Source organism: Mus pahari, chromosome 4, assembly GCF_900095145.1.
Source record: "Mus pahari chromosome 4, PAHARI_EIJ_v1.1, whole genome shotgun sequence".
NCBI lineage: Eukaryota > Metazoa > Chordata > Mammalia > Rodentia > Muridae > Mus > Mus pahari.
The window spans coordinates 125,828,820-125,854,093 of NC_034593.1; the positions used below are offsets into that span (position 1 = coordinate 125,828,820).

The 25,274-nt window shown below is 43.4% G+C and overlaps 1 protein-coding gene across 1 annotated transcript; it reads left to right on the forward strand.

Annotated features, from left to right (window-relative positions):
* The first annotated feature begins 4,597 nt into the window (after positions 1 to 4,597).
* On the forward strand, positions 4,598 to 21,107 carry LOC110320743 (alcohol dehydrogenase 1-like). The gene is made up of 9 exons (XM_021196883.1): positions 4,598 to 4,665; positions 7,070 to 7,171; positions 13,257 to 13,395; positions 14,994 to 15,081; positions 15,215 to 15,434; positions 16,087 to 16,347; positions 17,401 to 17,536; positions 19,134 to 19,272; positions 20,919 to 21,107. Exons 1-9 carry the CDS (start codon positions 4,648 to 4,650, stop codon positions 20,941 to 20,943), a joined length of 1,128 nt encoding a protein of 375 aa, XP_021052542.1. The 5' UTR covers positions 4,598 to 4,647; the 3' UTR covers positions 20,944 to 21,107.
* The last annotated feature ends 4,167 nt before the right edge of the window (positions 21,108 to 25,274 follow it).

The following is a 25,274-nucleotide window of genomic DNA, read 5'->3' on the forward strand; positions in this document are numbered from 1 at the left end:
GTGTGTGTGTGTGCGCGCACGCGCGTGTGCGTGCGTGTGTGTGTGTGTGTGCGTGTGTGTGTGTGTGTATGTGTGTGTGTGTATTTGTGTGTGTGTGTGTGTGTGTGTGTGTGCGTGCGTGTGTGTGTGTAGGGGAGGTGATGATGTCAGGACTTGCTCACTCCTGTCTACAGGCATCATGCGCTTTCAACTTACATCTTCACATCCATGTCTCTTCAAAGGATAACCATAACCCAGGGCATTGGCACAAGGATCAAACTGTTCTCCTCACTGAAGCATACAGGCACATAGGAAAGACTGGTGAGCATGGGCTCTTAGCACTGTAGCTATTGTGTACCTTTAATGTACCATTTAAAGGGCACCTTTGGATAAAAGAAGGAGTAAGACTTCAGAAAATATAGTCCAGATTTGTGGATTACCACATGGGAACACGCCTTCACTCTGAACCCCAGTCTCTGTATCTGTAAGGCCTAGGATTTTTTTTTTTAATCAGTTTCAAAACATTACAGAAAGAGCTCTTCAGAGGTTGCGCTATGAATAAATTGGCAAAAGCCAAGCATTTCCTTCAGATACTTCTTGGCACACTGAGTGTATGTCAGCCCCACCATGGGAATGCTTCAGCGGCATTGTGACAGTGAAGCAGGAAGTGACATGACGACATATTTCACTGATGTGGTCACCATGCAAGTTCCTGCAGGAGGGATTCAAACCCAATACAGAGAGGAAGAGGAAGAGAAAGAAGAGGAAGAGGAAGAGAAGAAAGATGAAGAACATGGTGCTCTTTGCTTTTAACTTTTGGGTCTCTAGACTCCAATTTAACCCAGAGGACAGTGTTTCCATGAGAGACCACGTGTGCACGCAGGGTTGGGTGAGCCGTAGACACAGAACAAAACCTGCCCCTGAACCATTGGGGGGTGAACAAAGGGTGGCAGAATCGGAGAGAGAGAGAAGAATCCTCCAGTTGGGCAGAGAAGAGAAACTATAAAATATGGGGACTGAGCACATATTGGTTTGGTTGAAGCAAAAAACAGGACCCAGCAGGGCAGTGGTTTGAATACAGCCAATCCTCCAGCTATGAGCCAGTTGAGTCCCTAACGTTTCATGGTAACGACAGCCTGGATGAGAAACGGAACTTGACTACAACACCTAGAAGTGACATCTCAGGCCATCAGGGTGGAGTTTCCATGCCTGAATCCTGGTAACCTCGTAAGGAGAAGGAGACGACACACAGATGTCAAAGACACATCTGTCCCCTCTCTGATGTGATACATATGGCTCAGCAGATAGGAGGGTGAGGAGAAGAGCCTATGACATAGGCCTCTCCCATGCAGATCACGGCAAAAATAGACCTTTTTTCTCTCTAAACAAGCTCGTCACATGGCTTTTATTATAGTAATGGAAAGTTAGGTAAAGCAAGGACAAATTTAGATTGTATAAGCACATGCTATATGTTTTATCAACATGTAGGGAAGCTAGAGCTATATTGACATAAACTGTACATAAGTAACAACTCTTAGGACTGCATTAGAAAACACCAGGAATATGCATCATTGAATAATAGCTTGATATTATTAATCTTAATCTCAGTATTTTATTATGTTTTAACTATGCGCCTTTTTATTGCTCTTTCTTACTAAAATACTTCGTTGATTCTATAAGCCAGTGGTTATTTTGCCTCGTATCAGTTAAGCATTGTATTACTTTCCAACAGTTATGCGAAAGTTGCCTCTACAAATATGTCTCCTCACACGGCCCTCTCTATACCTCGGCACACTATCTTCTTGAAAGGACACTATGTATATTGATATGAGGTGCAGAGTCATCTGACTTGGCCTCATCTACTTGCATCTACAGGAAAGGCAGGCTTTCAAAGGCATCTACAGGAAAGGCAGGCTTTCAAAGCAAGGCCTGGGCTTTGATCATCTTCAGTGAGCGAGAATTGGCAGCGGGGCTGCCTGCCTCCAGCTTCCCCTGCCCATTCTCATCTTCTCAGAGGCATCCACGTAGCTGCCGAGATGCTTGCCAAGTTCTTACCCAACCCCACAGGGTTTTCTAGACTTCACTGGAGCAAGAGAGCACCTGATCCTTGTGAAGAGAAGATGGCCTTCCTTACATTTTGTGAGCTTAAGAGGAGAGAGATAAGAACTCTCTGATTGAAGTTGTTAAATTCAAGAACCGAGTCTTTTCTCATTCACTACCACAGGGCAAAAAGCAAGTCAGTGCTGAGGAAAAATGAAATGAATGCTCTGAAAGACATGGTGGTGATGCTGATGATGGTGATGATGATAATGATGATAAACATGTACACAGAGACCTACTTACTACTTACGAGGCAGGATACTGAGGATCTGTGTATGATAACTGATTTGGTGCTTGGGAGGAAATGAGGAGGTGAGGTTAGTTGGTTATATTAGCTAATATAACATTATCCCTTCATTGAGAGGAAACCTGGTGTTGTAGTTCTTGCGTCTTAATTAGTTGGAGAAGAAGGTAAGATGTGGACCCAGGTCTGTTAGCACTCGCATGGCATTCCTACCTACCTTACTCTCACACCAGAGAGCAGAAGTCCTGTCAAAGCCAAAAAGGTTCAACTCCCAGAGGTACATGTGACCTTTCCTTTCAGCGTGCTCCCTTCCAAGGTTCCTGGGAGCCAAACAGTTTGTCCTTTCCCTAAGTTTATTGCTGCTGAGAACAACTTGACGAACACAGAAACTCAGTCCCAGAAATCACTGGCTCATTGACACTTACCAAAGGAGCGCACTGCCTGAGCAGGAAGCACACTGGCTGGGTGGGGTCGGGGGTGGGGGTGGGGGTTGGGAGCTGTCAGGAGTCCACGGTGAGTATCAGGACTCCTGGCTTCATCTCTTAGGATTCTGAACCTTGTGCCCAGTCGAGCTCTAAAATTAGAAATTTTGGTAGAAAAGAACAAAGACTAAAAATTTTCCAGGTGGGGCTGGAGAGCCCGCTCCATGGTTAAGAGCCCTGGTTGTTTTCTCAGAGGTCCCGCATTCTATTCCAGCCCCTGCATGATGGCTCACAACCCTCACAACTGCAGTTCACAGGGATCTGGTGCCCCCTTCTGGCCTTCAAGTGTAGCAAGCACTCATGTGATAGACATGCAGGCAGGCAAAACATCCATACATATACAGATTCGTTTTAAAAAAAAAAAAAAAAAAAAAAAAATTTAAGTTCCAGGTGGTGACACAAAGCCCAGTGAGGCCCCTATAGGGTGGAAAGTTCACATCTGGACATTGCCTCAAGGTGTGGCCTTTCATAGTAGGCTGCTGCCAATGGCATGGAATGTTACTGAACAGGGTCAATATGTAGGATCAAAGAGGAGGAACAAGGATGCAGAAGCTATAAGAATGGAGACACCACTTGCAAAAGACCCTTTACTGAGTAGGTTTCAGTCCCTCACTCCTGAAAAGTCTTTCTTGGACCATCTCTAGGTACTCTTAAACCACAGTCATCAGGATGCCTGCCTAAAAGCATCCTTTAGATCAGGTTTTATAGCAGGTAAACCAGGTCTCTCTGCCCTAATCCCAGTTCTGGTCCAGGAGGAAAAGGCAGGTCCTGAGATCATCTGACTAGAGTGTTCAGACTGCTCTGTTGCTAGAACATCTCCGTACCTTGAAACCTGTGACTACAGACCTCTGGCCCCAGTGACTTTCTCACCCCTGCTTCCAGCAAATGACCCTCACTGTACAGCAGCGGTGCACCTTGAGGATGACAGGCTCTAGGTATTAGCAGAGACATGACAATGGGGGCCTCATCACAGAAGTTCCCGGAGCATGCTGGGCATATAGGACTACCAGATGTGAACTGGAGGCAAACACAGCAGCAGCCAGCCCTTGCCCGCAGTCGGGTTACGACTGCCTGCTCTCCTGCTTTCTGTTCACTTATTCAGTTTTCTGTTCACAAACTTTGACCATCTCTCCCTGCCCCCATCACCAGCATGGCCTCCTTATTTCACTTCACCTTGATTGATTGACTCGGCCCCTTGTTGTGGATCCACACCCATTTCCTGCTTTTATGTAAGTTCTCCCCCGACAGCCACAGTTTGACCTGTGTGAGACTCTCTCATAACCCCTGACTTCATCTTTATCATTCCTCATTGGCACAATGCATTTCTCAGGTTAAGTTATCACTCATAGGGATGCGTGTACATTTTCATTCCTCTGACTACAGGCAACCCAGGCCTAACTAGTCTTTATTGTTCATTTGGCAATCGCATCTATCTAATTGCCCTTCCAGAAACTCTGTTGGCTAATCAGCAGGCACTGTCTGGCTTGTTCTTTCTATGCATGTTTTCCTGCAGTGTCTCTTAGCCCCATTGCCTCTGCCTCCTCTTCAGGCTGACTCTATCCCACCTTGGCTGTCAATCTCCTCCTTCATTATTCTTTCCTGATCTTCTGTCCCCTCATACCTTGGCTGTCAGTCTATTTCCTCCTTCATTATCCTTTCCTGATCTTTCATTCCTTCCAGCCCTCCACTTGCCCTTCTGATAGTCTCCATCTTGATAGGGTAATTACTTTTAATGGCTTTCGGTTTCATGAATCCTATAAATACTTGGCCCGGGTTTCTAAGCTTCAGAATCAAAGCTTATTCAGAGATACCCAAAGGACACACACGAAACCAGAAAAGACCATGGACACCCTGGGAAAGGTGAGTGAGCTGCTCTGTGATGGCCCCACGTCACCTTCAGATTCTGTGCTCTCTGAACAGATTATTGTCAAGTTTTAATGACAGCACTACTCAAAGTTTTCCAAGATGTGGAAAAGCTTCCTCCGCTGCTTGGAGAATAAATTTCTGACTAGTTTACATGGGATCATTTGCTAATATTGTTGTAAAAATCTTTTAAAATTTGCCTACCATTTTTTCTGGAAGTGTAAGGGGCTGACATGCTATCTGCTGTGCTATGGAGGGACCTTGATCTGAAAACAGAGCCCAGCGAAAGTGTCCCTCCTGTATGTTCTTAGGAACAGGTTGACAGCATCATGGTGAAGAGAGCCTGGGTGGAAGCAACATCTGTGGAATATTAGGGAGCTGCAGTTACAATGTATTAAATATTAGGGAGCTGCAGATACAATGTATTAAGTATTAGGGAGCTGTGGTTACAATGTATTAAATATTAGGGAGCTGTGGTTACAATGTATTAGTCAGTGAGCCTTAAGTGGTCGTAAAGATCACCTGAAAATTACTCATCACGTTACACAGAACATCAGCCTGTGTCCAGCGTGCTCAGTGTGGTCATATAAACCCACAGTGCACACAGAGAATTCCAATTAAAGAACTTACCCTCTATTGTTAGCAGTGGGGAGAGCTGGATGCCAAGTTTCCCTGTTTGCTCCCCTCACACTTGTCTGAGTTTTGAGTTATGTGTATATTGCTTTTGAAATAAGGAAGTCTTCCCCTAAAAGTTATCTTTTATGAAACTTTTGAATGAAAGCACAAATATTCTAATTATATTTTTTCTCAGACAGAAGTACTATTTTCTATACCTTTAGTTGGATATTCTTGTGACACATTTTTCTTTCCTTTATATGATAAACTCCTGTGTTTTCTCTTCCACCGGAGTCTTAATTTCTTGAAGAAACAACAGATTTATTCCACTTTCAATTACCAATGCAGAAGTTCTACCTATACATGGAACACATTTCAAGTTACACAAACTAGTGTCGCCGGGGACTAAATCTAAAAGTTAAGCTAGTCTACTCATTGAAGAAGGAGCTGCTGTAAGAATACACACCCGGGCCAATAGAAACAGTCTTAGAAGAGAAACCTGGAAAAATAAGAATTTGTTCTGCAGCAACAGTTCTAATGTAGGAGAAAGGGTAAAGAATGGTAACCCATGCTACCCTGGGACAACTCATTCAATTCTAGCTTCACATTATACAATCTTCAGTTAAACCCGAGTGAAGTGTTTAAAAAATCAAACTGAAAAAAACTTCAAAGAGAAGATAAGAAACATTTGTTAAAACACAGAGAAATTTCAGAGCATAGGAACTAGGAATGGAATAAATCACCAAAGAAAGAGACTTCTATAAACAAACATCACAAAACATAATTTCATATAACATTGATGTGAGCAAAACAGCGGAGGGAAAAGTGGGTAAGGTCAGTAGACAGGCGGCAAGTTACTCCTTTGATGTTTGAAGAAACATTTGCATTAACAAAAGACACAAGGTGCCAATAGGTCTGTAAACATAAGACCAGGCCTTTTACAACTCTTCTAACCATACTGAATACCCACATCCATACACTGAAAAATACTAATGAAGATACCAGGCTTTTTTGCCTGTCCAATATTTTGTTTAATGATATAGTCAATGCTAAGTAAAATGAAATACATGATAGCATAGACTATTTATTATTCAGAGGAGTGCATCAAGAGATTTAATCTTTCTGGAAAGAGATTTGGAAATCAGCACAACACTAACAATGACTCCATCCCTCCAAAGAAATTTTCACTTAAGGAAACAAACTAACCCAAAAAAGAACAATCAAAAAACAAAAAAACAAAGCAAACAAAAAAACAAAACAAACAAAACAAAAAACAAAAACATGAACAAACATGTTCACTGCAATACCCTTTGTAAGATAAAAGCAATAGAAACACTCCCATATCGAGGTAATTATTAAGAGAATTAGGATATACCCAAATAAAATGGTCACTGTAATCTATGACTACAACGAAGTTCTTCAAAGTCAAGAGAAATTCTTATAAACCTGTCAGTGGTGGGTAGAGGTTCAGTAAATACTGACTGTTTTAGAAAGACAAGGAAAGAGGGAGAGGAGGGGAGAAGAAGGTGGCAAGTGTCCTTATATGAAATGATGTCCGAACTATTTTTAAATTATTAAAAATTTTAAGTAAAAGCATTTTGAAATATCTGGAGGAAATTTGTTAAATTCGCAGTAGTTTACTTTTGAAATGTAAGAGTTACTTGTATTTATTGACTTTTGGCTTTCTCCCCATGACTTTCATACTTTGACAAATAATAGCAACTGCAATCAGAAAAAAACGAAATGAAGTTTGTTGGTAACTGCTGTCTTATTTTGCGGCTATTAGACAATCACGTGTCGGGCAGCCATTGCCTGGGCAAAAAATTCTCCTCTTTCAATTGAGGAAGTGCAAGTTGAGCCACCGAAGTCTGGAGAAGTTCGTATTAAGGTAAGCTTAAGTTGGCCAGCCTTCACTTTTGAAGACAAAAGAAAATAATGCTACACTTTAAAAATAGATGTGGGGGCTGGAGAGATGGCTCAGCAGCTAGGAGCACTGGCTGCTCTTCCAGGGGGCCTAGGTTCTATTCCCAGCACCTACAAATGGCAGCTATTTATAACTCCAGCTTCAAGAGAACCAGTGCTCATTCTGGCCCCCACAGACACTGTATGCATATAGTGCAACAGGCAACAGTGCAGGCAAAACACATACACACATGAAAGAAATTAATCTGTTCAAAAACATGCGTAGGCATAGACATGAACAAATGACAAGCATTTTTGCATATCACTCTCCCCACCTTTCTTAATAAAAGAAAAAGATCTTAAGGTAAATAAAGGATATTGTTGAATAGTTAGAGCTAGTTGTTTGTTTGAGAAAGAAGGTTGTCCTCAAACTCACAATCCTCCTGCCTCAGCCTCTGTAAGCACTCCTCACTCTGTAAGCACATGCCATCACAGCCCAGGACATATTCCTTTTTTAAAAAAGATTTATTCTTTAGTTTATCACTTACTTGTTAGTCTAAAAAAATGCTTATATATGCATGTCTATATGTGGGTATGTGCATGTATTCTTAATAACTGTAAGCATTGGCAAACACGTTACCTATGATCTTTGTTACAGTAACTCTAACTTAAACCATGTATTGTTATAGGCCTATGCATTTTTCAGTGTTATCCAAAAGGCTTCTTTTTTTTCAGTCTCATAGTTTCTTTTTTCATTGCCCCACTCTCATGATTTAAGCCTACACACTGTATTAGCCTCTAAAACCCATCTGGAAAAAGACACTGGGAGGCAACTTCATCTTCCAGAAATGACAACGGGGACTGCAAGATGCATGGTTTCCAAAACTCAGCAGATACTGCACAGAGCTTAGACAACAGCTAGAAAAGCAGGCTCCCCAAAACTCCCTCACCATTTTCCAGTCAAATGTTTAACCTGTCTCTCTCAAATTGCACAAGACCATTTAGTATTAAAGATCAGGGATATGTTGACTAGACTCCAACAGCCTGTGGCATTAATTTTCTCTCACCATTACTAGATACCTAAGAAGACAATGCTCACAGTGGGTTATGGTTTGAAAGCTGTTATTCCTCATTGTGTTTAATACGGCATGAGGGCATCTCAGCTCATCTCAGCAGAAGTGCTCAGCTCAGCAAACCCACCCATGTCACAGTCAGAGGGCAAAGGGACAATTTACTTCAGTGATCCAACAGCCCCCAGCTAGGCCTCCTGCCTGAAAATCTCAGCCCCTCTCAGAGTATCTGGGGCCAGTCCTTTACCACATGGGCCACCTGACCAATATGTTTAACCACACAATAACACACATTAAATTCACCTGTTTATTTTACTTTTACACAGGAAATTCAACACTAGATACATGGAGTACAACAACTCCAAAAAGGTACATAACTCATAACTCTTGCCCATAACAGCTCAACAGCATAGGTCAAAATTCAGGATGGAGGTCAGGGGTTACAGGAGGAACAGAGAAAAAACAAACAAACAAGCAACAACCAACAATTAAATGTGTTGGCAAGATAAAAGGAGAGAGAAAGAGAGAGAGAGAGAGAGAGAGAGAGAGAGAGAGAGAGAGAGAGAGAGAGAGAGAGACTGAGAAGAAGGTTCAGTGAGTAATTACTGCTAATCTAGAGGACTTGAGTTCAGTTCCCAGCACCTAGGTTTAGTGTCTCAAAACCACCTATAACTCCAGTTCCAGGGGATTCCACTCTGTATTCTGGACTTCACAGGCAGTGGCATTTGTATGCACATATCCCTACACAGATATGCATATGTACACATGGTTAAAAATAAAACTAGTGGGGGCTGGAGAGATGGCTCAGCAGTTAAGAGCACTGACTGCTCTTCCAGAGGTCCTGAGTTCAAATCCCAGCAACTACATGGTGGCTCACAACTGTCTATATATATATATAAGATTTTATATATATATATATATATATATACATATATATATATATATATAATCTTTTAAAAATGATTTAAAAAATAAAACTAGGAATTTTAAGATACTAAAAAATAAATCTTGGAGGGAAAGAGAGAAACAAAAGGGCAGATAAGGGATGGAAGGCAAAAGAGAAAACTAAGGAACTCCCACTTGGTAAATTACCAACACCGTAGCCAGCAAGTGTGAGAGAGATGCTGAGGGCAAAATGAGCGTGACAGGTGTAGCAAGGCACATGGTTCACATGTCCCCTTGTTCCTCACAAACCCAGGCAGTACTCCATGCATACTCCTGTGTTGAGCCACACAGTTGAGTCTCCTGTGCTTCATAGCTACCTGATCACTGCTCTTACGCTGCTATGCTTCTAACTCATGACTGTAAACAAGATCAGACACAGACTTCCCCACCAGGTCGGAGACTTCGGCATCAAGCAGGAAGCATTGTCACATGGGACCCTGGATGAAAATCTAAGCCAGTGACTGGATATGCCCCGTACACCGTTCTAGCTTCTTCTAGGAACCATGGTCACAGACAAGCACATATTCTCATTTGCTGTACACAATAATCTCACAGGGACATGGAGCCTCCTCTGTATATAAAAAGCATTTCCAGCCTTTGGTAGCATCTTGAAGCCATTTTAACACAGTGGGGACCCAAAACCTGAGCATTTCTCTCTGGCACATCTTTTCTCCCACATGCTGAATGCAGACCTGGCTTTTTCCAGTGTCCCAGCCAACACTTCCAGCACAGATGACAGAAACCCATTGACCGCTTTTCTGAATTCTTCTAGGACCTAGAAGACATAGGCTTTTGTGGATATGACACTTCATTTGAAACCTAACCTATGGGTTAGGCCAACCAGAGGCAAGAGATCTTAAGTAATTATCTAAGAAGTTTTCAAACTTCCCAGGGACAGTTAAATCTTGAAATACTAGCTTATTTAACTTACCCTTATTTTACAATATTGTCTCTTTTCCCACTCCTATTAAGTAGACCAGGCTAGCCTTGTACTCATAAAAGTTCTTCCTGCCTCTGCCTTCCAAATGCTAAAGACACCCTGGCTATATTGGAACTTACTATGTAGACCAGGCTTGCCTCAAACTGAGATCCGCCTGCCTCTCCCTCCCAAGTACTGAGATTAAAGGTGTATGCCATCATGCCCAAAGGAAGCCTCAAGGAACCTTTTTAATGTACAGGTTTAAAATTTTGAAAATTGATTTACCCAAAGCATTGAACTTCACAATATTGTACCTAAACTTCTGTGTTTCTTGATAATGGTGGCTATTATTAATATTTCCCAAAATGAAAACAAAACCTTTTTTTTCCAAAAACTCTTTATTGCATGGGTAATATAGACTATATTTGAAAGATTTATTTATTTATTATATGTAAGTACACTGTAGCTGTCTTCAGACACTCCAGAAGAGGGCGTGAGATCTTGTTACGGATGGTTGTGAGCCACCATGTGGTTGCTGAGATTTGAACTCAGGACCTTCGGAAGAGCAGTCGGGTGCTCTTACCCACTGAGCCATCTCACCAGCCCATAGACTATATTTTAAAAGACTTAAGTTAATACGAGGTCTGAGCATGAAGTCATGTGACACTGGATAAGTCATTCTGTCTCTGGGTCTCCCTTCTCCCATACCTAAATTGGGGGGGGGGGGTAAGACCTTCTCTGCATTTCGTGTCAACCATAATAAAAGAAGCAATAATAAATCAGTAGGGGGCAGTCCAAAGATGCAGCTCATTGGGAGAAAGGGCTTCAGGGCCATGTTCTGGCTTCAAGGTTGCAGGGGAGGGATGTTACACAGAAACAATGCAATATAAGGACATGAAAAGAGGGAGCCTTTAACAAACAATCCGCTAAATAGAAACATGATGGAGACGTAAAGGGGAGAGATTTCTCTTTAAAGCCTGAAGGGACACTTTGAAGGGAAATGAAATTTAAGATAAAATTTGAGGCCTGATTTATGTAACTTATGTCAAATAGTCCAAAGAGAAAGTTGTTTGCAAGCTTAGAAGCCTGAGGCTGAGAATATAGTGGAACAGGCCCAGTCGGGCAGGCCGGGCAGGCCCATTGTTAAAACATTCCTGGGGCTGCCTGACCTTAAAGACAAGAAAAAAAAAAAAAAAGGAATGCAGGAACTTGTCCGGGCTATCTTGCCTGAGTCATCAGCCACCTAGTTTGAAGTTATATGTTAACCAAATGTTCCGCTGACCTAGATAAGCGTCCGCCCCTCAGGTCTCCTGACATCCTGATTTGCACATACTATTCTGCTGATGTGTAATTGTTTTCTGCTGATGTTTAAATTGAAAGGAAAAATTATATAAATTCAAAGTTTAAAAATGTAAAATTAAAAGAGTAAGTTTCAAAAATTCAAAGACCCAGGGCTGGACACTNAAATACAAGCCCGGCCATAAAGATAAGGAAAAGAATGCAGGAACTGGGCTATCAGGCTAACTCCACAGCTATCTGGCAGGAAGGCACCCTCCTTGTTCACTGAGAATCATACATCAACCAGGTGACCAGCTNCCCCCAATAAACCTCAGGCCCTTTGGAATTTCCTGCCACCCACAGCCTTGGTGTGTTTAAGTGGGCCATATGTTACCAAGGACAGCTCCACTGGAGAAGAGCTGTAAACCCCCAACTCTCTTTGTGAACTCCCTCCTCCTCCCCCTTCCTTATGGATTTTCTTTTAAAAAGCCCTCAGTTAAAATAAAAAAAAATGAAATTTAGGGCCTAGGATTCATGTAACTTATGAGGTGTTTTGTTGTTTTGTGAACTTAGAAGCCTGACGCTGAAAATTTAAGGTTCAAATAATGTGAGACATAAAGGGTTCCTTTAATGTAAACTTAAAGACAACCTGGGCTGCCTTAAAACCAGAATCAATTAATCACAGAGACAAGAGAGAGAGAAGCAGGAAAAAGAAGCTTAAAAGTGCCTGGAGTTGTAAATTACTCGGATGCTTGGTCACTCTGATAAGTCCCAGGTCTCTGGCTCCCCAGCCCTCTATTCTTCTGACTTGCTATGTTTGAATGAGCCAATCACTGGTGGCTGCACAAACTCTCCCTGCCCCCCCCAACCCTAACCCTACAAAAAACCCCTTACTTCTGAGGGACTGGGTCGACTTCTCTGTCTCCTGCGTGAGATACGAGTCCACCCAGAGCTCTGACATTAAAGTACCTCGTGTGATTACATCAAGACGGTTTCTCTGTCGTGTTTCTGTGGGATTCCCAGACTCCTGTGACCTGAGGACCCGAGGGAGTTCCTCACGAGGGGGTCTTACAAAATGAGCCAATCATGCGAAATGGCACCAATTCCTCCTAGCCCCCCCCGACCCTCTCCCTATAAAAACCCCTAGCTTTCAAGCCTCATGGTCCGATTCCTCTGTCTCCTGCGTGAGATACATCGACCTGAAGCTCCATTACTAAACTACCTCCTGTGCTTACATCAAGAGGGTCTATTGGTGGTTTTTGGGTACCGCCATCTTGACACTGGAGTGGGGAGGGCTCCCCATGGAGGTCTTTCAACTTCATCAAAAGTAAAAATGAGAGAGATTGGAAAAGAAACGAAGAACAACCATGAGAGGAATGGCAGAGAGGCCAGATCTGCCTCAAAGGGAGCAGACTTTAGGGTACTCCCCAAGCAAAGACACCTGAGAAATCTCTGCGCCAATCCCCGGAACAAAGGGAAAATCTGGCTTCTATAAATCTCAGGGTAAGGGGGCTTTTGGGAAGTTTTATATCACATGATTTGGTTCAACATGGTAGACAAGACAGAGAACACGGAAGGACTGTGGTCTCTACACTCAGTCATAGCACGGGCTGCCTCTTACCTCTGTCACAGAGAGAGCTGCAGGGAGGCATGGCAGGGTCTCTGCAGGCAGTGGGGTCTGCCCTTTTGAAAGGGGTCTGTCTTTTAGGGGCAGGTTTTGTTCTAACACCTGAGTGTTCTTTTAGAGACAAGTGAGGTCATTTGTATCAGACAAAACAAAACTGAACATTCAGCCACAAAGACTGGAGGAGAAAAAAATCTTAAAGCAATTGCCTTTTTGTCATTGAATTTCTATATAGATGACCTCTTCAGGGATCTGTGGTTCTGATGACCACGTGCTGAAAGGAGAACTCGAGGTGAACTTTCCTTTAATTCCGGGTCATGAAGGAGCGGGAATTGTGGAGAGTGTTGGCGATGGAGTTTGCTCCATGAAACCAGGTAGGAAATGGGAAACTTGCGATCCACGGAGGAGGTGCTCTGCCTGCACTATTGGTATAGTCAGCAGAAAAACAAGTTGGGTTTGCCTCTAGTAATCCAAAGAGCCACCATCGCTGTCACCTCTTTTCTGACAAATATACAGTGTGGAAAACAGTTCCCAGGTCTCTACCCAAAGCCAGCTAAAGACTGATATAAGAGCAGAGAGCCTCTAAGCAGATTGAAAGATCTTCCTTCTTATGGTTTTATTTCCCCAGAATGTTTTAGAATAGCGCTCATTCCAAAGTTGGAGCCTTTGACAAATGAGTGAATGTTTTCATCAACTAGAACGGACTGCTTGACAGTCACAGGACAGGATGATGGTTCCATGTCAATGAGTCTTTCCCAGTTGTATCCTTAAGGATCTTGACATTATTATTCTTAGCGTGCCCAAAACAATCGCAGTGAATGAGCAATTGCTCATAGATTATGGTGAGTTAGAAACGCTGTGGCTTGCGACCAGCTGCAGATAGAGAATTTAAGAAAGTGCATAGCGAGGCCATGAATGGCCATCAAGTGTATTCACAAAAATGGATAGCAATTATGAGATGCCTTCTGTGGATCAAGGAAAAAGCACGAGAGTAAAGGGCTGAATATGTATCTCCCAGAAGGTAGTATAAATGGGAGAGTTTATAGTCCACCTCCTCTTCGGCCAGAAAGAAGCAGTGGGGGGTTTTGTGGGAGCCAATCACGAACACTGAAGGGAAAGGATAGTTAGATCTTCTTCCGGATACGAGATCTAGTATCTAGAAATCTGTAGAGTCAATAAAGGTAAGATATGCTTTCTCTAAACCTGAAGAGATTTTTAATGCCATCTTAAGGAACCGTCCTATACAATAAGCATGGGTAAGGGCCAGTGCAGAGACAACACGGTCAACCCTGAGCGAGTCTTCTAGAGTGATGACTGAGTAGGTTAAGCTTCTTCCCACCCCAACTCGGTGTGACACTATAAACCTCGGGATGTGGGCTGATCCAAGACTCAAACTCTATCAAGATCCTCTCCAGAGCTCCGTGGCGCTAAAGCTACCTTTCATAGTCATTGTTCCAGAAAGAGTGAAAGTCAGAAGCACCCCCCCCCCAAGTTGATACAGCTCAGAATTGATCCTAAGAAGACCAGTGCCAGAGGCCTGGTGGATGTCAGTGTGGACGGAGGGGCTGGGGGGGGGGGCAGGCAGGAAGACTCGGGAGGAAGCTCTGAGACGGCCGGGTCACTGTGAACAGGCTACAACCAGCAAGGGGGTGGGTCTGTCTTTTCAAGGGAAAGCAAAAGAATTACACCAGATGACTCTGAGGCTCCTTCCTGGTTCTGTTGTTCTATTTTCTAAGTAGGGAAACACAGTCCTACAGCTATCTACCCAGCAGGCAATGTCTCCTCATCTTTAACAATTGATAAGGATCTGAAACCAGATAAAATGACCTATGCTTTAAAATAACGCCAGACGTCATCCTGGCTGCCATCATCTGTCCGTAGCATGTTTTAAGAGAATAGGTAAGATTTTATTGTATTTTTATTCCATCAATAATTTGAAATTTATTGGTTTCTCTTTTCCCATCTCATACAGGAGATAAAGTCCTGATCCTCATTATTCCACAGTGTAGAGAATGTGACGCCTGCTTGCACCCCAAAGGAAATTTCTGTGACAAGCAAGAGTTAGTAGATGTGTCCCTAGTCCTTTTATCAAATGGCTCACATGGAATGTGCCTAATGGTGACCACTTCTTTCTTTTCAACTCCTCATGACTGTGCCTGTACGTGGGTGTCCATCTGCGTCTTCGTGGAGCAGTGTTCTGCCTTGTTCTGGGGTGATGCTGGACGGGACCTCCCGGTTTTCCTGCCGAGGCCAGAAGATTTATCACTCTTTCCGAACAAGCTCATTCACAGAGTACACTGTGGTGCCCGAGATCGCCGCGGTAAAAATTGATGACGCAGCTCCTATGGATAAAGTTTGTCTCATAAGCTGTGGCTTCCCTACAGGCTATGGGACTGCTGTTAATTCTGCCAAGGTGAGCACGGTATTTGGTGTTAGTTCACAAAGCGGGCCAGACCGGCATTGCTGCTAACAGTGTCCTAAGAAGGAGGCCTGGATTCTTACTGGGTAAACAAGATTCTTTTCTGGTAAACAGAAACCTAAACTTGGCATCCCTCAGAAACCTCATAATGCAGGTTTCTGTTCATCAGGAAAGCAACTACGTCCCTTCTCCGTCCCCCAATAGCAAAGCATATCTAGTTCCTTATTGACCCAAACAGCCTGTATCATTTTAAAGTCCCCACACTAACTCCTGGCTGTTCTAGCCCCCATCGACCTCCCCTGGAAACCTACCCCAATAAAACTAACAAGGCATTTGCCACTTCAGCAGCCCCCCCCCAGCCCCCAATAAACCACTTTCTACCCATGGAGTGCTCTAATTCAGTGGTTTGACTGCATCTCACTTAAATTTGTGTTATCCATATATTACAGTTATTTGCACATGGGGCAGTGGCAGGAGGTGGAGGTGGAGGTGGGGTAGGGAGTGGGGACTAGGCTGAACCTGTCCAAATGATCAAAGTACCATACCTAAGCTTCACAAAGCTCACTGGTTTTTTTACTCTCTGTTATTTTTAACTGCCTACACCCAGCTTTGAAAACTAATACAAACACATTTTATGAATCTGTAGGTCACCCCTGGCTCTACCTGTGTGGTTTTTGGACTCGGAGGGGTCGGCTCAGCTATTGTCATGGGCTGCAAAGCCTCTGGTGCATCTAGAATCATCGGGGTTGACATCAATGAGGAGAAGTTTCCTCGGGCGAGAGCCTTGGGGGTCACCGACTGTCTCAACCCTAACAAGCTCACGAAGCCTGTGCACGAGGTGGTGAAGGAAATGACGGGAGTTGGTGTTGACTTTGCCTTTGAGGCTATCGGACTGGTTGATACCATGGTGTGTTTACTGGGCACAGTGGGGGTGGGGGGCATGCACAATTATAAACTCTCTGACCCTGTGTGCCCCAGATGAAAAAATGGTATATAAATTCACTCCACAGCCTTATTTTATTATACAAAAACACTATGTATGAAGAGATATAAAGTTATTGTATACCAAATTTTTAAACATGCAAAGAGCCATGAGATCAGTAATTCCTTTTTTCTCAATTCTAGTTATTTATACTTGAATAAGAACATTATTGGATTCCCATATATTTATCTCTGTGTTCTAACAAAATTTGAGAAACAGTCAAATTCCTATACCTCCATGTGTCAAGTTCTATGGCTACAGGAATTGATGAACTGGGTGCCATTCCCCTGGGTCAGGCAGTTTAAAGAAGAGAACATATACACTCATTACACTGAAATGTGTGGCTAATTCCTAGGTCTAAGGCTGAAGAACGTTAGTGTAGGGATGTAGGTGACTGAAAAGAGGCCAATACAGTAAAATTTGAGGGAAAGAGAAAGAAAACAGAGGTAAGAAGACAATAAAATATTAAAATGTGTGCCTATGGATCACTGGAAAATTCATTTTTTTTAAACAGTGAAGCATTCCCAAATTTCATCTACACTTACTATGTTCTGTTCTGTTCTGTTTTAGCAGAAATTAACTGAGCAGTAAAGCCTAGCAAAGAAAGTCAGACAAACAGAATGCATGACCTTCGCTGCAGTTTGATTGAACACGCCATTTATTCTTGTACACTGGTGTTGCTCTGGAGGTCTTAGGGATGATAAATCATTCAATACATAGAGCAACCCTATAAGGAAGCAGTGAGCAAGAAGTTAAAGAGATTGCCTGAGTCCCACAAATTGCAGAGTCTGCATCTTTTATTTCTATGCTGCACTGATTCTCTGAGGAGACGCCACGACCCCAGTGGCGAATGGAGTTGAATTAGAAGTAGCATCTATCCAAGAGAAATTCAAAGGCCAGCATATCCAGGACTCTTTCCTTTGTGGGCAGCTGGTGTGAGCACATAGGGCGTGCTAGTAGTTATCATTGTTTTCTCAGGTTGCTGCTTGGAACTCCTGCAACAACAGCTATGGCGTCTGTCTGATCGTTGGGCTCGCTCCATTAGATGCACAGTTACCCCTTGAGGCAGCCAAGATTGTGTCTGGGAAAACCCTGAAGGGCGTGTGTCTGGGAGGTAGGTGGGTGAATAGAAATGTGTGTTCACTTAGCTTCTCTCCTCAGGGGACCAGACATCTAGGGTAAATGTGTCCAAAGACTCCTCCTGAAATGAGTGTAACATTCTTCAAATTACTTTTTTTCTTAATTTAGGGGAGGCTGCAGTATGATATAGGCATGTGTATGGATTCATATGTGTGTTGTGTGTGTGCAGGTTCGTGTATGATCATACATGTGTAAGAGTGTGCAAGCGTGACTATATGAGTGTGCATGTGAAGGCCAGAGTTTGGTATCAGATGTCTTCCTCTGTCTTGCTTATTTTTTCAACACAGCGTCCCTCACTATGCCTGGAGTTCAGCAACTGAACTAGACAAATGGCCAGTGAGTTCCCGGAATCCTCCTGTCTCCGCTTTCCTGTGCAAAAATTACATGTGCATAACTACCATGCCTGCCTGCTTACTCTAGGTGCTGGGGACATGAATTCATGGAAAGTACTTTACCAAACAAGCCATTTTCCCAAGGCATCAAATTAGTTTCAATTAGCTAAATAAAGTAGTGGAGGTGTTGGGGATTATCATTTTTCTCCTACAGAAATATTTTTGTAACAATTAGAATAACTTAATCAATTCTGCATTGATGGCTTCAAAGTTTATTGTGCTATTTTACTAGTAATGTCTCTTAGTGTCTTAAGTGTTGTTGTACACACTTAAACTGGTATTTTTGAACAGGTGCTTCTATAGTTCCAGAAAAACCCTTATTTCTGATCAATATTGATCATCTGATTTGAAAAACCAACACTTGCATTTCTACTCATGTGGTATGTGTCAATGCCACTGCCATGCATGTGGGCAGAGAGGGCTCTCGTGCAATCCCCATGTATGTAGACAAAGTCTACATGTCATCCCTAGCATGGGGATATAGTGGATTCTCCATGGATCTTCATGCACATGACTAAAGAGGGTTCCTGCGCCAGTTTTATGCATGTAGATAAAAACATCCCCATGCCATCCCTAGGCATATGAGAGGAGATGGTTTCATAATGGTAATCCCAGGGTGGGTTGATAAGGTTTAAAAGATTACTTTTCAATTCAGGAATATGAACATTGACCCAGATCTTATTTAAAAGATGACTAAGTAACAGACCTGTCTATAGTAGACACATTTAAACAACATCTGTCACTCAGTGGCTTCTTGGGAGCAAATGCTTTCTCTTTTATGTTCAATGATTAAAATGGATATCGTACCATCTCTCATGATTCACTGATTTTTTTTTTTTTTACTCTTTTGGTTGGTCGATACTTCTTATTTTTATTACGTTTATTTTATTATTACTTCTGTGTTTGAGTGTGTGTGTGTGTGTGTGTGTGTGTGTGTGTGTGTGTGTGTGTGTATGTGTGTATGCATGCCAGGGCACATACAAGGAAATCAGAGGATGACTTGTTGGAATTGGTTCTTTCCTCCCAGCACATGGATCCTGAAGATCTAATTCAGGTTGTCTTGTTTCTACACAAGTGCCATTGCCCACTGAACCATCTCAACAGCCTGGTTGGTCTTGGGTCATATTATTAATAGTATATTAATAATATATGAAAAATAATAAACTTTTTGTTTTGCAGATTATAAAACCAGAGACTGCATTCCCCAAATAGTGACGGATTATCTCCAAAATAAGATTAATATAGATCCTTTAGTGACTTATCAGCTGCCTTTTAACCAGCTCCACAAAGCCTTGGATCTATATCATTCAGGAAAAGCGTGAGTTTTGTTCGATGGTGTCCTACATTCTGAGGAAATGACTAGTCAGATATTTCATTGAGGGGGTGGGTCTAGTTGAACACTTAGTATCTTTTACACACATCTACCTGTTTCCTGATGTCATCAACACAGGAAAAGGCTTACCTACACGGCCTCTGTTTAGGAAACATCTACACAATCAACTTCAGAATTTCAGAAGGATACTAAAGATAATGGATTTTTCCACACTGGTCAATAGTGTATATTTTCCTGGTTAGAGAAATTACCTAAAACAAATTTGAATTCCTGGAGTCAGGAACCTTGCAAGAAGTCTAACAATGGCTTGAGACTCCTGCTAAGGGCACGAATTCTTACTCATCTTTTCTGAATGATGCTCAGTCCACATGTTGGCACAGCTGCAGGTCTGCTTCATTTACTCCCCCAGTACTAATTTGTTTACATGTTCGTTTAATGCTCAAGAATTGATGGCAGACTTGTTGTGTTCCTGGGACTTGTACTACACACACACACACACACACACACACCTATGCACCCCAGAAAGGGAACCCACAACAGGCTAAAGTAACAACAGCACCAGAGTCCAGCTGTGTTTTTATTTGGGGTTACTAAGAGGAGCACAGAGTTATTCACAGGAACAGGGGTGACTCTAAAGCAGCTGCATCACAGAGAAGCCCCTCAGCATGGGTGATGATCCACAAGGGCTACATCCCTGCAGCCTTCTGCATCTGTTACAAGCAGTTCTAACCGTCCCAGAGTCTCTAGCTGGACTAGTTAGACTCTCCTCTTGAGCAACTGCTTACTGTTTCTATGACCCTGGGGCAGGGCTACAGAATCACGCAAGCAGGCTTCAGCTTTCCCTGACTCTGTGTGGCTTGTCTGTCTCCTAATTTTTCTGCTTCTTTTTTCTCCCTCTCCCAGCACATGTTTCAATTTGGAGACAACTGACCATCAGCTGTCTTCCAGAAGTGCTACAAGTGTTGCAGGGTCAGAGTAGAGCAAGTTACAAACAGTAAAGAACCAATCAACACTGCCCTGAATGTGCTCTTCTTGTTTCACCTTGAAGCAGGTCTCCAGTTCATCACACGTCCCCCCCCACCCCCACCCCAACCCCGCCTGCATACTTCATTTGCTTATTTTTTTTTAAATGAAAATCTTCACATTTTTGCCCTATTTTTCTTTGTCAAATTTTCATTGAGTATGTCAACCCATTTAAATCAAGAACAAAGCTCCAGAAAAACTTAACCTGACGTGCTGAAATTATTATTATGTATGGGGAAAGGCATCCAACAGGCAGTAGGCATATTTGCAGGATGAAAGGAGCCTAAGAAAGCCATCTTTTTCTTTCTGGTCTAGACATTAAGCATGATGCTACAGCAGCAGAATGCTGATGAGAAACTTCAGTGAGCTCCTGGGCTCTTCTGTGGTTGGGTGGCCACAAGGAAGGGTGCTAGAAGAGGGTGCCTCCTTTTCTCTATGTGCTGGATTCCAATCCAGACCCTGTTCAGATGCTAATGTTTTACTTGGGTGAACTAGGGCAATATTTGGATAAAGGTGGGAACGGGTGGATCAAGGTGGGAACGGCATGCAACCACTTTGCCGATGTCAGCAATTCCCAGGCATCTCATGATCACGCTTTTCTATTTCAGCATCCGTTGTGTTCTGCTCTTCTGAGATCTCAGTGATAAAGAAGAGCTCGGAAGCAACCGGAAGGGCTTTCCTTCTTTCCTGGTTCACCTCCCTGATTGTTCCTGAGCAGTGGGAAGAGACAGAAACAGGGTGCAGCTGTTTTCCTGAAACGAGGACTTCTAGACCATACTGATAATAAAATAAGTTGGAAGAATGGATGTTGTGTAACTCACACTGTGACCTTAAAAAAGAAATGATGGCATCTTATTCATGATAGTATTGATCACGTCCACAACCCAACTGATGTCTGCCCTAAGTACATGAAAACAGTCTCCCTGTCCCGTCTTCACGTAAGCCTGCATATGTGCAAACTTCCCAGCACCTTTTAACCAACCCTTGAGTTGACATGCTGATGTTGCGGATTTTCCATTGTGCTGTGGAGCCATCATTAGTGAGAGGCACGCTCAGATGCAGTGAGTCATCTTCTGTCCTTCAGCATCAACCACTGCTTTACTCACCAACTAGTCAAGTCTGGCTCCCAGCTGCCTGTTTGGGAAATTTTAAAACTTGCAGTTAAGGGAGAAGGTATAAGATCTTCTCAGAGGAACATAACTCCATCTCCTGCTCCTCCCCACCCCACCCCCATTTCTATCAAGCCTTTTTTCCTCACCAAATCCAGTGTAGTCATCTCATTTGGAATTGAAATATTCAAAAGAAAGAGAAGGCTTAGCTCTTTTTTAAAAAAACTTTTTATTGATTCTCTGTGAGTTTCACATCATGAACCCCAGTCCCACTCATCTCCCTGTCCCCTCATATCTGCCCTCTGCCCTCTGCCCTTGCAACCTCCCCTGCAAAAGAAAATAAAACACACACACACACACACACACACACACACACACACACGGACACACACACACGGACACACACGGACACAGACACCATTAAAAAACATCTCATTGTGCAAGTTATAGCATGTCACAGTGTGCCCCACAGTATATCCCTCTGTCCATACATCTTTACTTGCAAATGTCCATTGCAATGAGTCATTGGTCTGCTATGAGTTCTCTGGCTTCTTTTGATACGATCAGTATCGGATCCTCACCAGAGCTGTGGCAGGGAGGTCCTGAAACTTTAGATCAGCAGGCCTGGCCCTTTTATGAGTCATAGATGATATAGATTTTGAGGTGAGCCAACTCAGAGCCCTAGATCTTGGCCTGGGTGGTAGCTGAGCTGCTCAAGGCAACAGCTCTCCTTACTTGTACCACCAGGGCAAGCTCTCCAACACTTCTCTGGCTAGGCCACCCCATGCCACCACTGGGAAGAAGGCAGGATCAGCTCTCCTACTCTCCAGCCCTGGGAGCCTGCTTACCTGCACCCATGCCTCCAGAGCCAGCTCCACTGTGCTGCCCAGTCAAGGTGTAGGGCTACTCTTCCAGGGGCTGCCACTGTTGAGGGGCTGGGACAGCTCTCCAGCTCCCACACCCTCAGGACCGGCTCGCCCATGCCTCTGCCATCAGGACTGGCTCCAGTGAGTTGCAGGGCCTGCTCTCCCAAGTGCTATAACCAGTGAGGGGCAGGGCTAGCTCTCCTGCTCTCATGACCTTGGAGCCAGGCCAATGGACCACTACAGGTGGTGAGGGTCAGGTGAGAAGTGCATTATCCCTGCACCAATTCCACCTCACAGTAGACAAATGATGGGACTAGCTCTCCCATGCTCATACTCTCAGCAGCTCAACCACGTCCTCTCTACCAGGGCCAGCCCTGCTACAGACGGGAACCTCTATTGGGTCTCTGATCTGCAGGGAACAGGTTTCTGGTTGCAGGTGAGCAAGGGTCAGCGAGAAATGACAAACAGACACAGACACAAGGGAGTGCTGAATCTGAATGTAATTTTTTTCCAAGCAGACACCAGACTTTTAATACAGAAGAAAAACAAGAAAGCCAGGCGAACACATCCGCCAAGTTACAGTGACACAAAACAAAAAAGAATGCATACATTAAAAGATGGCAGGAGCCAGGCCGTGTTTACAACAGAAAATAGGAACAACCCTAATTAAGATCAGCTAAACACAGGAGCCAGGTGAATGCTCTGATACAATGCTAGTCTATTGTTAAACCCAACGCCAGGGGTCCTTTAGTAAATATCTGATTATGCTATTCCTCTGGGCCTAGTGAAAAAAAAAAAACCTGCACAAGGGGAATTCCATTCTACTAACTCTTTCATACTACAACCCACCTATTTCCTAGGCCATTGTGTATTCCTGTGTTTGGGTGTGACTCAGCTATTGTCCTAATTACTAGCCCTGAGCTTTTCTAGCTCTGTTCAAGTAAATTGTAATGCCTAATTAGTTTCACTGTCTCTACTAGAAGTGAATTTGAATGTTACTGAATAGGTAATATTCTTACTGAATTCCAAGCTCAGGGTCAGCTTCAAGGACTGCCTAGGACATTGGAACATTGGTGAAGGCTTCGCTATATGTCAAAATCAATCCTTAAAGGCACTTATAATAAAACAATACTGAAAGAGAGCACACGAATCCATACACCAGACTAATGTGGGGTCAGGGTTTGAGTATATGGGCTATGGGAATGCCAAGGTTCCAGGAGGCTTTTTCTGTGAAACTCTTTGCCTTGGGACTGCTTCCAGGCCTTTAGGCCTGTCAAGCAGACTGTACTGGAGTGGATGGAGCACAGCCCCACTGCACTGCCCCAGTAGATGCTTAGCTCTTCTTATTCATGACTTTTCCCTCATACTGTCTATCTTTACCTTCACTCATTAAAAGTCACCCAGTCCTTTGGATTTTGAAACACAAGTCCACAAGGAAGAGTCCTCTTACGTTTTTCCTTCACTCTGCTGTAAGTCTGCTAGTTTTAAATTGGAATCCACTATTTTGTATATAAAGGGAACGATGTGTAGTGTTGCACTTTTAACTTTTCAAAACAGTGTTTTTAAATTGCATTTTTATGTTTTTAATTTCAGTTTGTTTTCCAGGATACGGTGCTTCTTCAGGGGAAAGAGATGTGGAACAAATAGACCACTTCTTTCTGACATTGTAGGACCCCTTTTCGGGGACCCCCCACTCGAGTCTTGGGAAAGGGCCCACCCAAGGAAACTTGAGAGACCTTCTTGATGTAAAAACACGAGGTAGTTTAATGATGGAGCTCCGGGCCGTATCTCACGCAGGAGACAGAGGAATCGACCACAAGGCTCAAAAGCTAGGGGGTTTTATGGGAAGAGGGTCGGGGGCTAAAAGGAATTGGCACGGTTTCACCCTATTGGCTCATTTGAACATCAGCAAAAACGATTACACATTAGCAGAATGGTACGTGCAAGTCAGGATGTCAGGAGACCCGAGGGGCGGATGCTTATCTAGGTCAGCAGAACATTTGGTTAACATATAACTCTAAACTATGTCAGGAGGGCAATGGGCAGAAGGAGGTGCCGGGACACCAGATGGCTGATGACCTAGCCAAGATAGCCCGGACAAGTTCCTGCATTCTTCTTTTATCTTATGGCCAGTCAGCCCCAGAAATATTTTAACAACAGGCCTGCCTGGGTGTGCCCGGGTCTGTTCCACTGTGTTCTCCGCCTCAGGTTTCTAAGCTTACAAACAACTTGACATAAGTTACATGAATCAGGCCTCAAATTTTATCTTAAATTTCATTTCCCTTCAACATCACCAGACTCTAGCCAGGGCAGAACCAGAGACATGTGGGCTGAAACATCTCTTTTTTCTTCAAAGGCCCAGGATGCTGACATCCAGGAACATTTCAAATTAGCTAAGAAAAAAAAAACTGTCCACTTTCCAGGAATTCTATTACCCTAAAACTGCCTGGCTAATTTCTATCTTCTGTTATCAACAGTCCCCATCCTGAAGAGATAATCCTAACTGCTATTAGGAAATTGGTGGAAATCAAATTGGTTTCTATAAGTCAGGTGGGGTTGTTGGATGTGTCTGTTGGCATACCCTTCTGGGGGGACCTATCTGAAAGTCCCATAAAATGCTTCTATGGCTTTATTTGTATAACTGTCAGGAAAAGGAAGTGGAAAAAGTCTTTGGCGCCTGGATAGATGTCCGGAGAAATAATAAAGCAATAGGAGTGTTAGGATGTAAAGTGTGAGGATGCTGAGTGAGTGTGAGGATGCTGAGTGAGTGTGAGGATGCAAAGTGAGTGTGAAGATGCTGAGTATGATGATGCTGAGAGTGTGAGGATGCTGAGTGAGTGTGAGGATGCTGAGTGAGTGTGAGGATGCTGAGTGAGTGTGAGGATGCTGAGTGAGTGTGAGGATGCTGAGAGTGTGAGAATGCTGAGTGAGTGTGAGGATGCTGAGTGAGTGTGAGGATGCTGAGAGTGTGAGAATGCTGAGTGAGTGT